Source organism: Staurois parvus, unplaced genomic scaffold (assembly GCF_062004578.1).
Source record: "Staurois parvus isolate SC_StPar_1 unplaced genomic scaffold, SC_StPar_1.0 ptg000365l, whole genome shotgun sequence".
In the NCBI taxonomy this organism is placed as follows: domain Eukaryota; kingdom Metazoa; phylum Chordata; class Amphibia; order Anura; family Ranidae; genus Staurois; species Staurois parvus.
In genome coordinates, this window is record NW_028318161.1 from 2155566 (window position 1) to 2170069 (window position 14504).

The 14504-nt window shown below is 37.3% G+C and overlaps 1 protein-coding gene across 1 annotated transcript in view; it reads left to right on the plus strand.

The window, feature by feature from the left end:
* The window catches only part of LOC149456268 (vascular endothelial growth factor receptor kdr-like), a 279835-nt gene that overhangs the window by 108754 nt on the left and 156577 nt on the right, over nt 1–14504 (plus strand). Inside the window, exons 5-6 of the mRNA XM_089685194.1 lie at nt 3168–3327; nt 12815–12951. Of these exons, the coding sequence (XP_089541320.1) occupies nt 3168–3327; nt 12815–12951 (297 nt within the window). The remainder of the gene's footprint in view (nt 1–3167; nt 3328–12814; nt 12952–14504) is intronic.

Consider the following 14504-nt stretch of genomic DNA (forward strand, 5'->3'; position numbering starts at 1 on the left):
AAAAACGTTCAAATGGATTTCCATTATTTTAGAATGACAAAATGGTTCCTTTCTGAGACAGTATGTGATGTCATAGAAGTGGGAGTCAAAAATATTGTTTTTCATCTGTAGCAATGCTTATACCCTAACCAGCATACCTTACTTTTTACTTTATTGCTCTACAGCCAGCACAATAAATGTGTTAGACACTAAATCTTGATCCTGATCTGAGCAGCAGTTCCTGTGGCTTGCATCAGTGATGCCATGGTAAAATGGCAGTAATTCTACTACTTCCAGTGCTCCACAACTCAGAGTGTGCCTGGAGGTGGATCCTTCCAGTGACAGCAGTGCCATTCCACTACACACTCTACCTATATTGCTGACCGACACTAAAGCACCCCCCCCCATGTCATCATACTTGATAAATGTTCTGCCGATCAAGTATTCTCTTGTTGTGCTGATTGTGTAGGTAATAGAAAGCAGGGCAGTCAGATCATGTGAGCAGATTTCAGAAGATGGACAATTGCTGTATGTTTACATTAGAAGGCTGCCAAAATCTATTAGATTTTACTGCCTGTTTTGTAAAATTTGACAAACAAAATTTCTCCACAAAGCTGATAGATACAGAGGTGAATGATTACTTTTTTAAGGAGCTTGTTTAGAACATTTATATACCAGAGTGTGCTTCGTCTTTGCATGGTTCACTTTGAGAACCTGCTTGGCAGCTTATTTCCTTAATGACATATTCAAGCTACGCAGGTTCTGGGGTTAGTTGAATTTAGTTACTACGTTAACTGAATTTAATCAGCCCCAGAAACTGGGTTATTTACTGTATATGTGCCAGTAATTTTAGGAATTGGCAACGCTGGGTGGTACTGATACAAAGATAATGTATATTTAGAGAAAATAGGAGAGATAATGAAGGGCATAGCTGAGATGGATCTTTGACTTCACCCTTTTTTTAAAAACACATTCACAGGCAATTTGTCAGGAATGGACTTGCCACTGGTGGTGGGACTCACCTGCCTTGTGGGCTGCAGTACCAGTGCTGGCCAGCGGGTGCTCTCAGCAGCCAGAATCTCACTCCTGCAGTCAAGCCATCACCTGAGGCTGATTGCAGGAGGTGTATTTAAGCAGGACCAGGCCTGCAATCAGGGCCTTGGTGTATTGTTCCCATGAGACCCTGTGCCTGAACCTGATCCTGTCGTCTGCCTGCCTTCCTGATCTGTCTGCCTGCACCGACCCTGGCTATTCCTGACCACTCTTCTGCCTGCTCCTTTGTACCTTGTCTGCCCAATGGTTCCTGACCCGGCCTGCCTGACCACTCCACCTCACCAGCCCTGACTACTCTTGTCTGTGTGCTTGTACTTTCCGTTATCAGTTGGAGGTTTAGTTTTGTTTATATTGTGTGTTTATATTTTTGTATAGCCTCTAATAAATTATATAGTTTACACCATACTTTAACCTGCGTTTCCCTGTGTCAGTCCACACATCTCTGGTCATACCCGGACCCGTGACACAATTTCTCTACTGAGTTATGTCTTAACTCCACTGCCTTGACATCCCTTTTATGTCTCTAACTGAAAGCTACTGCAGATCAGTTAAAGGGACTAATTAGTTGGCCAAGTAAACACGATGAAATTTTGACTTAGCATAAAATCAGATATTATGTACTAAAAAGATCAAATGAAGTCCACTCTGTTAGGAAGGCAGAAAAGATCTTAAGATAGTAAACTATATTTTAAAGTGGACTTCAGAGATCTACTTTCCTTACATGAATGATATATAAAGTTGAGGCGGTGGGATTTCCCTCCAAAGTTAAGCTTGGAGATCACATTTACATTAATGTTGACAAAGCAAGGAACATAACACCCTTCACTGAGCATATTAACTTTAAGGTGGCTGTATTCTATGCATGAAGGCAAATAACCTTCTGTGTGCAGCAACCCCCCCCCCCCTCCTCCCCAGCCCAGCAATGTGCATGAGAGCACCGGCTGTCCCGGGACTCTTCCTCCTCATTGACTGAGTCAGCAGCAGGAGCCATGACTGTCAATCAAAGAAAGTGAGCTAATGAGGAGAGATTGGGTGTGGGGCAGAGCCATGTTTTTGTGTTAATGGATGCACAGAGCAGAATCTTGGGAGTGAGCCTGCTTTGCTGCCCCCATAGCAAGCTGCTTAGGGGCACTTGACAGTAGAGAGATGCCTAAGAGCACTGGAAGGGGACTTGTGAAGAGGAAGATTGGGGCTGCTCTGTGCAAAACCACTGTACAGAGCAGGTATGTATGACCTGTTTGTTATTAAAAAAAAATTAAGATACAATCACTTTATTTATTAATGCCACTAGCCTAGACACTTTTAAAAGTGTTCCATAGTAACATAAACCACTGTGAATAAAGGCAAATCACTGATAACAGCAGGTTGATCGCACACAAAGAGTACTGTGGATCCAGTTATGGAGATAACCTCTGCAGGCATTATGGTTGTATACAATTTGTCCACCAGGGGCCAGTCTCATACATGACACATTTTACAATGATTTATTAGATATGTGTACAAAAAAAATTACACATTACATCTAGTTGACGCATTCAAACTTTTGTGCAATTCATAGTAAGCATTCAAACCGGTATTTTTTAAATTAAATTGTCAAAAAGATAGCAAATATGTGATTGATGAAATACCTTTTATTGAGCACACAGTTATATATATGATGCTGTAGGTCATTATCACAGTCAATGCCACTCATGCTTGCTTTCTTTCCCATATATATATATACACACACACATACACATGCATTAGGAAATTAGGAACAGCAGGTTTGTCCTGCACTTGTATTCATCAAGGTGTCACTTACCATTACAATGCAGAAGGGCTTTGTACAGCAAGTCCATAGCCTAAAACTAACAAAACATTTGCTCTTCTGTGAATGATACTAACAGATCTCCTCACTAAAGGGAATATTAACAGGCACAGAGAGTTTTGGTTTGGTTACCAGGTAAGATGTAGACCTGGGAATGGAGGTCTTATCCCACCCAAAGCTCTACAATGCCTCTGTATTCTGAAAAATCAAACAGTTTGTTTTCTCCACATCACATCACATCACATCACATCACTTTTTATTAATTATATGCACCATATAAGAAGTTAATGGATAGCGTTCTTGTCCTAAAGTGTTTATTCTTTTTCAGTACTTTGATAAATCTGAAGTCAACCAGCCTGGAATGGAATGGGATCCAAAGATTGGATTTACAATCTCATCACCTCATTACAGTCTCAGTGAGATTGTGCAATGTGTCACTACAGTCAAAGGGAAGCACTTTGAAACTCGGTTCTGGAAACAAATCATAGGTAAGCAGCAGAATCTCACGTACAGAAAAAGAATTTGCATAAAAAACAAAAAAAACTCATTGATACTGCTAAATGGACATCAACTTCCATGTGACAAAGGAACTATATTTCTGGTATTCACATATCTTAAAATGTTACTGTTAATGTCATCTCTGATCTAAGAACCGAAGAGTAAACGTTTTACAGACATGTCCAAAGATTGTGTTGGGATGCTGAACTATCATTTCCTAATGAGCATTTTTATTCAGTGACAAAGTGCTGTCATATGTTGGTACTAAACTCTACTTTGAACAGTGTCATAGGTTTAAAGGATATCTAAGGCCCAAACATCCAGAGATGTAAGAGGATAGAACCCATATCAGATGTTTACTGCTGCCTGTATCCCCTCTAGGGCAATTCGCTTTCTCTATTTATTCTGGTGACCAATGTCACTGGGGCTAAAGTGAAGAGAACATTTAGGTTTCATCAGCACTTAGGTACAGAGGAAAAGTCTTCCAGTGAGGACACCTTTTCTGGTTCACCTTGGAGAGTTTTCCTCTCTCTCCCTGTTGTGTCTACAGGATGGGAAGTGAAGGAAAATCTCCACAATGGGACACAGATGGCAATAAACTGTACACAAATGTGCCAAACAAATTGCGAAGAGTCAAAACTTGTTTAATGATAAAATTGGTTTACAGCAGGAGCACACAAAACAGCCAACACTTTTCAGGGGCCACACCAAATTCCTCTTGTTCAGGAGGGGTTTATGAAGAATATGTATATAGAACATAATGTTATCCACATAGGTGGATAAGTAGAAAATATAAAATGCAAATTCAAAACTTTGTGGAAACATTACAACTATCCCCTTGTGGTAAATACACTTTGTAAGTGGAAAAATATGCAAACAATAATTGACAGATAAGCCTATAACCCCATATACTATATATCCTGTGAACATTCAAGGGTGATGTTAACTTATGAATGGTGAGTCACAAATAAATACAAAGAGTCCAAAATAAATAAATTAATAAATAAATAAAATGTCCACCACTGTGTAGTGATATCAAAGCAAGTACATGCAGTCCTGCAAACAACCCAACACTAAGGATACCTCGCATATCAGTGATTCCACTGTTGGCTCTCACTGCAGCTCCTATTTGCTGATGGACAGTGTGTGGGTTGACATTACTCCAAGACCTCACTTTAGGTGTTTCGGCATCACGCTGACATCTGAGGTGGCTGAGATAACTATTTTATAGAATGCAAATTATCACATCCAAGGATAAATATCCTGTTACATATAATATACTTATAATAAAAATGTAATGAATTGGAACTTTTTCTAAAAAGCACAGGAAACCTGAAAAGTATTGTGAAATGTAAAAACCGTTAAGACACAGTGCAGAATAAGTAGATAAAATTCCTAGAATCACTGTAATTTCACAAAAAGTTTTGACTGATAACAGAAGAATTAGCCCTTCATAATATGGAAATATTGCCAAAAAAAACAACCAGTGACAATGAATATTAAGTAGTAATCCTTTAGATTGTAAACTCCATGAGCAGGGCCCTCACATTCCTTCTTGTATATTGTAAAGCGCTGAGAAAACTGTTGGCGCTATATAAATTCTTTATAATAATAATAATAATAATAATAATAATAATAAATAAAAAATAAACACAGGTGTATTCATAATAACTAAACATAAAAGTTTAACATGTATACAATTATTATTGAGGCCATTCAGACTTTTTAATCTTTATCAGCATGTCATTTTTAGCCTAATCATTATTTTCCTTTTGTTTGTCAAGTTTGTCCTCAGCTTGTTATGGCCATTCACATTTCTGTGCACAATTTTTCCCAAACATTGTTGCCACCCTTTTTTAAATGTGTTATTTAATTTCTTGCTTTTTATTTTTCATTTACAACTTATTTCAATTTACAATTTAGGACCAATTGTTTCCTCCTGTCAACAGTTCAACGTGGTGGCTGCATTTTTTTTTCTTTTTTGGCTTTCTCTCCAATGTTTTCACCTATTGATCCAACCACTAAGTCTGTTATATTTCAACTTCCTTTAACAGACCAAGGTGTCTGGCAAAAGTAACAGAGGATTGAAATAAACTGTTTAACACTGACTTTGCTCACAATGGTCAGCTTATATTCATTTATGTAAAACCTTTGTTCCAAAAGGAAAAAAAAAAACTGTTGCTGTAACTGCTTATAGAGTGTTTGCTAGAAGTTGGCTTTAATTTGTTAGTCGAGTCCATCCAAAACTTCTAGTCTAACACTACCCTCTCCCCAGACTGACAATGATGCTGTTCAAGGGTGGCTTAGTTGGTCCTCCGTAAGGTTTAGCCATCCTAAGACAGGAAGTATTTTAGTGATCGGATCACCAGGTAAAAATGAAGAAAAAAAGGCTGTAAAGGAAAATGAATGCAGTCGCCATATCTAAAGATTGGTAAACTGCAATATATAACATTTTTGTTTTTGAGTTTAGATATGTTTTAATGTTTATTAATTATTATTATTACCTATTACATAGCAGTTTTTTCCATCATGTACTTTACTTTTTCACAACTAGCTCAGTCACATGATTCATAAATTATGCCTGCTCCCATTTTTCCACATTTCTTCCATTCACCTTATAATCTTATCATCATCAACACACAGTTGTTTTTCTCTGATATATCTACATTTTAATTACATTTTGATTAGTTTCTGACACTCTGCAAGTGAGTATTTACTGTAAAAGTTTCCTGCACATCTCTCTCTCTCTATAAATATATATACACCGGTGTATCTATCTATCTATCTATCTATCTATCTATCTATCTATCTATCTGTCTATCTATCTATCTATATATATCTATATATATATACGATTATTACATTGTGATGTTTCTAATATACAGTATGCATTTACATTGTTGCAATATTATGATGGGTTTATTTATCCATTAGATAAAATGTGTTATTATGGTAGCAAAATTAGTTTTAATTTTAAACATTTTAAACTTTCAAGTTTAGTTAATATGAATACCTTTGTATTAGCCTAGTTAAACTCTTTCCACTTTTTCCATATCTCAATTCAGTTGGACAGCTCAGTCACAGGGAAGGGTTATAGTTGTGTGCTTTTAGTCAATGTCCACCCATAATTTTACCCAGAAGCATATGTTACATTATTTTGTCTGTCTTGCTGTGTCAATAGCTATCAAATACTGTCTGTCTACTAATAATTGTATGTCAGCCTGTCTACATTTTAGAATACAGTAGGGGTAGTATAAACAATAATAGCCTCTAACCATGAGATATAAAATATCATCTTGTATCTTTGTAACATTTAATTAAAGTTAGGCAAAATCAAAATAGATTTTTTGTTTCTTAGAGAAAGTCTAATATATTAAGGGCATATGAACCAACTTACCGTCTATAAATTTTCTTGATCAATAGCATTATCTTATGAAAAATTTTGTATAAAATAGAGGTGGTGTCCAGAAGTTTAATAAAATGTGGGGGCCTGCTAAAATAACAGAATAATTTGTAAAAATGTTCTGTATTGCCTTGCTGCAAAACTGCATAAGACAAACTTGAGCATCAATAGTTGGATCATTTTCCAGTTCTTTTTTGGTTTCAGAAACTCTTTCTTTTATGAGCTAGATTTCTTTAACTGGCAGTGATTTACCACATAGGAAACTTCAAGAAAGTCTCTAATGTGCATTTATGTTATCTACATTGCATCTATATTACATAAAATTAATCTCAGTTCTCAGTTATTTGAGTTAAGCAAATAAAAAAAAGTACCAGCCCTCATCCCAAGTACTAGTTCTTCTCCTGGGTGAGCTAAAACTTGTCACGTGTATGTAAACTATAGCTCATCCTGTATTGTCTTAGTAATTGTAAACTCAGCTGATACATCACATTTTCTGTAGCATTATGCCACATCGAATACATCAACATTTATTCAGAGTGAGCATGAGCCAATTATCATGTTTCATTGGCTGAGCTCCTAGTAAAATGAATGACAAGTGAGGAAATTGAGAGTAAACTTGATACTAATACCTAAATCCCAAGGATTTAGCATTTCATTAACTGAATAGAATGTATACAGCACAGGCATAAGTCACTTTGTATGAGTGGTTCATGCTTAGCCTGGTCCTTAAGGATTATTCTGTTCTCAGATGCTTTTCAACCACAGCTATTACTATTATTAACTTGTTGCCAGAACTTCCTCAACATCAAAAGAATTTAGCTCATTCTGGAGGTCTGGATCAAAGTGCAAAGTAACCATCATCTAAGATTTTTATTTTCCGGTTACTATATAATAAAAATATGTTAAAAAAACTAAAACAAAACAAATTACATTTTGTAAGTTATAACTAATTAACTTCAGTTAATAGTACCCTTCCCATTATTCTGCTATGTGATTTGGATTGACACTCAACTTCCTTCTGCACTGGCAACAACCCCTTGAGTGACTCTCATCTACACCCCTGTCTCCTATCTTGACACCTGTCAGTTTTCTATGCTCAGTGTTTTTTTCTTTTGGTATTTTGTGACCTGCTTGACTATACTTTGAACTGCCCTTCCCCTTTTGCTCCAAGCAGTGTGATGGGGAATGATCACTTAACAAAGCTCATATAATCAAGTGAAAAACCCTGGTCACCTGGGCACTGAAACATGCAAAAGTGCTATAGGTGAAGTAGCTGCAACAGAAGCCTTAGCTTCTGAATTGATGGACAACTTAAAACAACATTACAACTATATACTGAAAATGTTAAGGTGTATATTGTTTAATGGGGCAGATATTGTTGATTAAATAAACAAATGTAAAATGTCTGCTTAGTGGATAAAGTGAGGTTATGTGTAGTTCAATTATCAGTTAATTTTCCTACTCATTATTTGGTATTTAATGTGTTCAAAGTTTCTCTAAACTAAGGGGACAGTCTATAATTCTTTTGTAATTCAACCCCAAATGTGTCACACAAAATTGAAAAACATTGTGCATAATTACTTGAAAAAGGTTAGGAACCATTCCTGGAAAGAATCCATAAAACTCAGTTCATCCAGTACAAATATACCAGTAAGTGCAAATCTTTTGCCCTGGGATCACCAGTGCACATAGAATGCTGTAAAAGTAGCAGACAAATCATACTAGTTATGTTGTGAAGAGTATTAAGAGAAAATACAAATAGGATTTCTAAGAATGAAAAAAATACATTCTTCAAAGAGCTTGAGTTCCAGCACAACCCAGACAGACTGAATTCTTGCCATGTGAGTTTGGTGCAATTCCTGTTTAAATGACAGGAAATTCCATCTATTCTTTTTATTTGTCAGCAAAAATAAAGAATCTGAAAACTAAACTTTGAAATGTTTCATTATAAGCTAGATAAGCGTCACAGAAAAAAACTAGTGGTATGTGGAGGGAAATATGCCTGGAATAGCTGATATTTTTCTTAAAGTGATTTTCTTTAAATACAGACATTCATTTGATCATTTAATGAGATAATTGTTCAGCTTTAAAATAAAATATTCTGAGCTAATTACAAGTCATTGCAAAACTCAATCAAAAGCATAGATTTGTGCTTTCCTGTCCTCTAAACCTTGAAATAAAAAGTCACACACCGTAAAATAACACTGGTGCTCACAATCACAGAAGCTATGCCAAAAGAAAAAATTGACTTTTAAATGAAAGATTTCATAACTGTAATTTCATTATAACTTTCTCCCATGGAAGAGCTTAGGTTTTTAATAATGGGACCTCAGGAAGTTGAGAGCTATCATCTGTGACTAGCAAAAGAAACAACTCACAAAACAGAGCTGAATCATGATCACTATCACTATCTATGGGTTTCTTTGAGAAATACGATCTACCCAAAATTTGCTTCTAGAGTCGCATGTTACATTTCAATGTCCTAGTGATGTATTGAGCTTATATTCCTGATCATCTTCATTCTAACTTGCCTCCATAAAATGAACAGTATTGCCTTTAGTGGTCCATAACTTTGTTAAAAGCTTTAGCTAGACATAATTGGGTTGATTTACTTAGAACAAAGACTATTCACTTAGCAAAAGAAATGTTCCCTTTGCAAAGTGAATGTATTGAATAAGGTGCATCTGTGTTTCCTTTAAATACCAGTTGCATGTTTAATTGCCCACAAATGCGCTGTCAGGATATAACTTAAGCCAGCCATACATGGATCGAAATTTGCCCAGTTCAGCAGTGCCCAGCTGAATTTCAATCCATGTATGATTAAACTGATCTTTCGACTTGTGTACAACTAGCCTGTCTGTTTTTTCCCAAATGATCAGTGCCATCAGCTATAGCTGGCAACACTGACCATTTTATTCTGATGATGGGGAAGGCTTCCCACTGTCAGATTACAATAGCTCAGCAGGAAGGATTCCCCCATTCACCTTGAATGTATGGCTAAAGAAATTGGATGATTTTTTTTGTTCAACCTGCTGGATGAATGAAAAAAATTATCAATGTATGGGTTGGCTTAAACTTAGGCAGAAAACAGGTCAGCCTCTCAAAGCTTTTCAGCATGCCACTGAGATTGCCTCAACTCTCAGAGTGCTGGGGGAAGGGAGGCTGTCTCCTGAGATTCTGTGGTGTCAGCGTGACCTGTCAGAAGTGAGTTGCAGATAGCACAGTTATGGCGGAGGATATACAAATCACACTTGGTGCATTGGATTGAGGCAAGTACACAATAAACAGGGATATGCTCTGTTTTTCAATTCAGAGGCTTACACCCACTTTAAAGTTTCACTGTCACTAAATAAAATTGTATTCTGATAACTGTGTGCAGGTTAAAAAATAATGATAGTATTCATTATATGTATTCTTTCTTTCAGTTCTCATTCTTTCTTGACATTTTTCACCTTTACACATAGCCCACACTGTCCAGCAAAACAGACAGTGACAGAGTTTGGAGAAGCTAAAACACTGGTAGGGGGTCACCTTTTATATACACAAAGCAATGAGTGATGAGGCTATGTGAAATTAAAAAGAAACTCATACAAAATACTGGGCACAATTCACTTAGCGTTATCTTACCGCATCCGAGTCTGCAGTAGGATATCGCACAGCATTTAAAAAAAAAAATTTGAATTCACTAAAAGACGCTACTAAAATACCAACAAGAAAAAAAAAATAAACAATATCTGTGCTGACTGATAATACAAAGCAGCTAACACAACTAGGTAGTATAAAACCTATATAGTTACTATAGCGCTGCACTTTTTTAGCTACTTTAGGTACTTTAGGTATAGCTTTAGGTATTTTTAGCTACTAAAATACCACATGGGTTATTTTATCAAGTCATGTGGTATTTTAGTAGTGAAAAACCATGCGTTAATGTTTCAGCTGTCAGCAGGGTTGCCCACTGACAGCTAAATGTAAAAGAAAGAATTGCCAGCAATTTAAAAAAAAACAGCATTTTTCGGGTCTGGTATAGATTTTGAGGGGAATCCCCACACCAAATTTTTTTTAAAAATGGTGTGGGGGTCCCCCCCAAAATCCATACCAGACCCTTATCAAATCTTGCACCCTGGCAGGTCAGGAAAGGGGGGGGACAAGCGAGCGCCCCCCCTCCTGAACCATACCAGGCCACATGTCCTCAACATGGTTCCCTCCCCCCAAAGCACCTTGTCCCCATGTTGATGGGGACAAGGGCCTCTTCCCCACAACCCTGGCTGTTGGTTGTGGGGGTCTGTGTGTGGGGGGCTTATCAGAATCTGGAAGGCGGCCCCCAGACCCCCCACCCATACGAATGAGTATGTGGTACATGGTACTGCTACCCATTTACAAAAAAAAACTGTGGTGTGAAAAAAGACAGGAGACACACTTTGCCAAGTACATTATTAAAAGAAGGAAAAGAAAATAATGTCCCCCAAAGTAGATCCAACCTCAATTGCGATTCCCGCTCCCACTGCCGACCCGAAAAAAGAAAAAAAAAGGCTCAGCTCTAGACGCTGGCACCTGCCGTCTGATTGCTCTACTGGCTCGACAGTTCTTAAACATATAAGGGGTGGGGCCACCCAGTGACATCACATGTGTGACCCCGCCCCCATCTGACATCATCCAGCGGGGCATGCTGGGTCAATGATGTCACACAGGGCTTACTTGCTATAGTTTCCAGTTAATGTGACCAGTCGTAGCCAAACCCTCTCCTATAGACTGTTGATCGGTGCTGTCAGCACCCCTATGTAGTTTCGTGCAGGTTCTGATATATCCATTTTGCCTACAATGGGAAGTTTGGTAATACCCCCCAGCCTTCTCCACCCATTCATGTTTTGAGCTTTTGATAGACATCTTATGTATATTTTTCTACAGTTCCAAAATGTCATGGAACATATAGTTCTGTGAGGTATACCTAACCTAACAGTCCTGGGATGTGACATCAAGCACCTCACAGATCCCTAGTTCTAGCCTTAGGAGAGAATCAGTGACATTGCAGCCACTTTAGTTATTTCTATATGTATTTCTCTTCAGTAGAACAAGTTATTAAAACACTATATTTCTATTTTTTATGTATGAATATGTATTTTCAATGAATATAGACCCTGTATACTATGTAACATAATTAGAATTCCACGAACTAGTCTACATAGGAGGTCATTAGGGAGATCAATATCCACTCTGAACCTAAGCCTCTACAGATCATTGGGTGAAAAGCTCTGATATCCTGCGGGTTAACCATAATAAGCTTAGTCTGCTCTTTCCATTAATTTTGCCTCGGAATAACCAACCATCTACAACAGCCTTTATTATACTGCAATTAATGATGAGGCTACCTTCATTAACTGACTCTTACTGTGAATTCTCTAATGCTTAGTAATACAATTTAAATGGTTGTGGAAAGGACTGTGTCTTTAGAACATACACATTTTATGCTGTCTGATTTATTATATATTTAAAAAGCATTATTGCGACATTAGGATATTATCACTAATATCTTGTGAGTTCTGGTAAACCTTTGCCATTTGAATGTCCCAGTTATTTAAATGATAATATCAGAGTTTACTGTACATTTTCATGTTTTTCTGCTATCCCATTATTTAAATTGTTTATATTATGCTAAAAATGTCAGCTCTTGTTTTGCTTCTTTATAAAGTATTGCATTACCAAATCTATACAAAAACATATTTTTTGCATCAAAATAGACACTTCTCTTAACATTATTTATGGCCAGGGATGATCAATTTCTAAAAAAAGTAGATATTTGTCGATTGAATGAAATGCTGACATAAATAACCTTTTTGTAGTGTCTGAAAGGAGGATAGAGAAATGTTTTGTCTGTATAACCATGGCTTACTGATGTTGTGAATTTTTATTCAGACTTACTATTTTGGGCTTATACTGACAGGGGTTTATTTCTAAAAATACTAGTACCTCAGCACTGGCACAGCTGTTGTGAATAATCCATGTAATGTATCTAATATGTGCATTTCCAATGATCCATCATGTGAAATATAAAATATTTGTATTCTCTACCACTGCAGAGTTTCCACCAACAGAAATAACCAGTGTGACACCAGAGAGCTCCACCCTGCTGGTAGGAGATACACTTAGCCTGCTTTGTGTTGGGGAAGCCCCCTTTAATTCCAGAGTAATTTTGGATTGGGTGCACAATGGAAAGGTAACAATATGAAGAGCCTGTTAATGTATAATCATTAAATGTAGCTGGTCATGCTTGCACTTGTTTGCTCAATTCCTAGCCAAATAGTCTTCTACAGGTGAAACTCGGAAAATTTGAATATCGTGAAAAAGTTCATTTATTTCAGTAATGCAACTTAAAAGGTGAAACTAATATATGAGATATACGCATTACATGCAAAGCAAGATAGTTCAAGCTGTGATTGTCATAATTGTGATGATTATGGCTTACAGCTCATGGAAACCCCAAATCCACAATCTCAGAAAATTAGAATATTGTGAAAAGGTGCAATATTCTAGGCTCAAAGTGTCCCACTCTAATCAGCTAATTAACCTCCCTGGCGGTATTCCCGAGTGTAGCTCGGGGTAAAGTTTCAGTACCACAAACGGTACCCCGAGCTACACTCGGGAATACCATGCGGCGCTGCTCCGTGATCCCTCGATCACTTACCTTGTCCTGCGCTCCCGCGATGTCCCTCCTGCAGTGTCCCTGGCAATGTAATCCGGTGGATTCCGGCATCTGTCTTCTAGGTTCCGTCCCCTGCGAGCATTGGGACGTATGGGGACGGAACGGCAGGAAATTTGAAAATGACAAAAAGTGACATTGACTAAAATCGCATAGTAAAACATTACTGTACCAAACCATTTCACATACATTTTGTCCCGAGTGCTTTGTCCTGTGCCCTGCCTGCATTTTTACTGTTCTTATTGCCTGGAAACTGAGAACCGTCCATGCTGTCCAAAAAGCATCCCTTTAGGTCAAAAGCAGTTTTAGATCAGCTAGAGAACAGCGATAGTAAATTAGAACCACTTGCAGAATTGAGTGATAATGATTCGTGGGGAAATTCATCATCAGACACTGAAAACAATTTTGCGACTTTGCTCATTGATCTGTGAACTTGGCTCTATATTTCAAATTTCAGTGTTTTTGGTTTGATTATATTATTGAATTAAATTTATTATTATTATATTATTATTTTTTATGATTATTTATTAAATTATAATATATGATTTTGTGTTTCAAGTTTTATCCTACCCAGGATGTTTACTAGACTCTTGTTCGGACAGATTTCAGTGAGTTATTCCTAAGAATTACAGGCCTACAATATAAAATGCCAAATTTCCATGCAAAATAATGGTACCGCTTTCAGCACCAAAAATCTGAAATAATCATACCGCCAGGGAGGTTAAGCCATAACACCTGCAAAGGGTTCCTGAGCCTTTAAATGGTCTCTCAGTCTGGTTCAGTAGGAATCACAATCATGGGAAAGACTGCTGACCTGACAGTTGTGCAGAAAACCATCATTGACACCCTCAATAAGGAGGGAAAACCTCAAAAGGTAATTGCAAAAGAAGTTGGATGTTCCCAAAGTGCTGTATCAAAGCACATTAATAGAAAGTTATGTGGAAGGGAAAAGTGTGGAAGAAAAAGGTGCACAAGCAGCAGGGATGACCGCAGCCTGGAGAGGATTGTCAGGAAAAGGCCATTCAAAAGTGTTGGGGACTTTCACAAGGAGTGGACTGAGGATGGAGTCA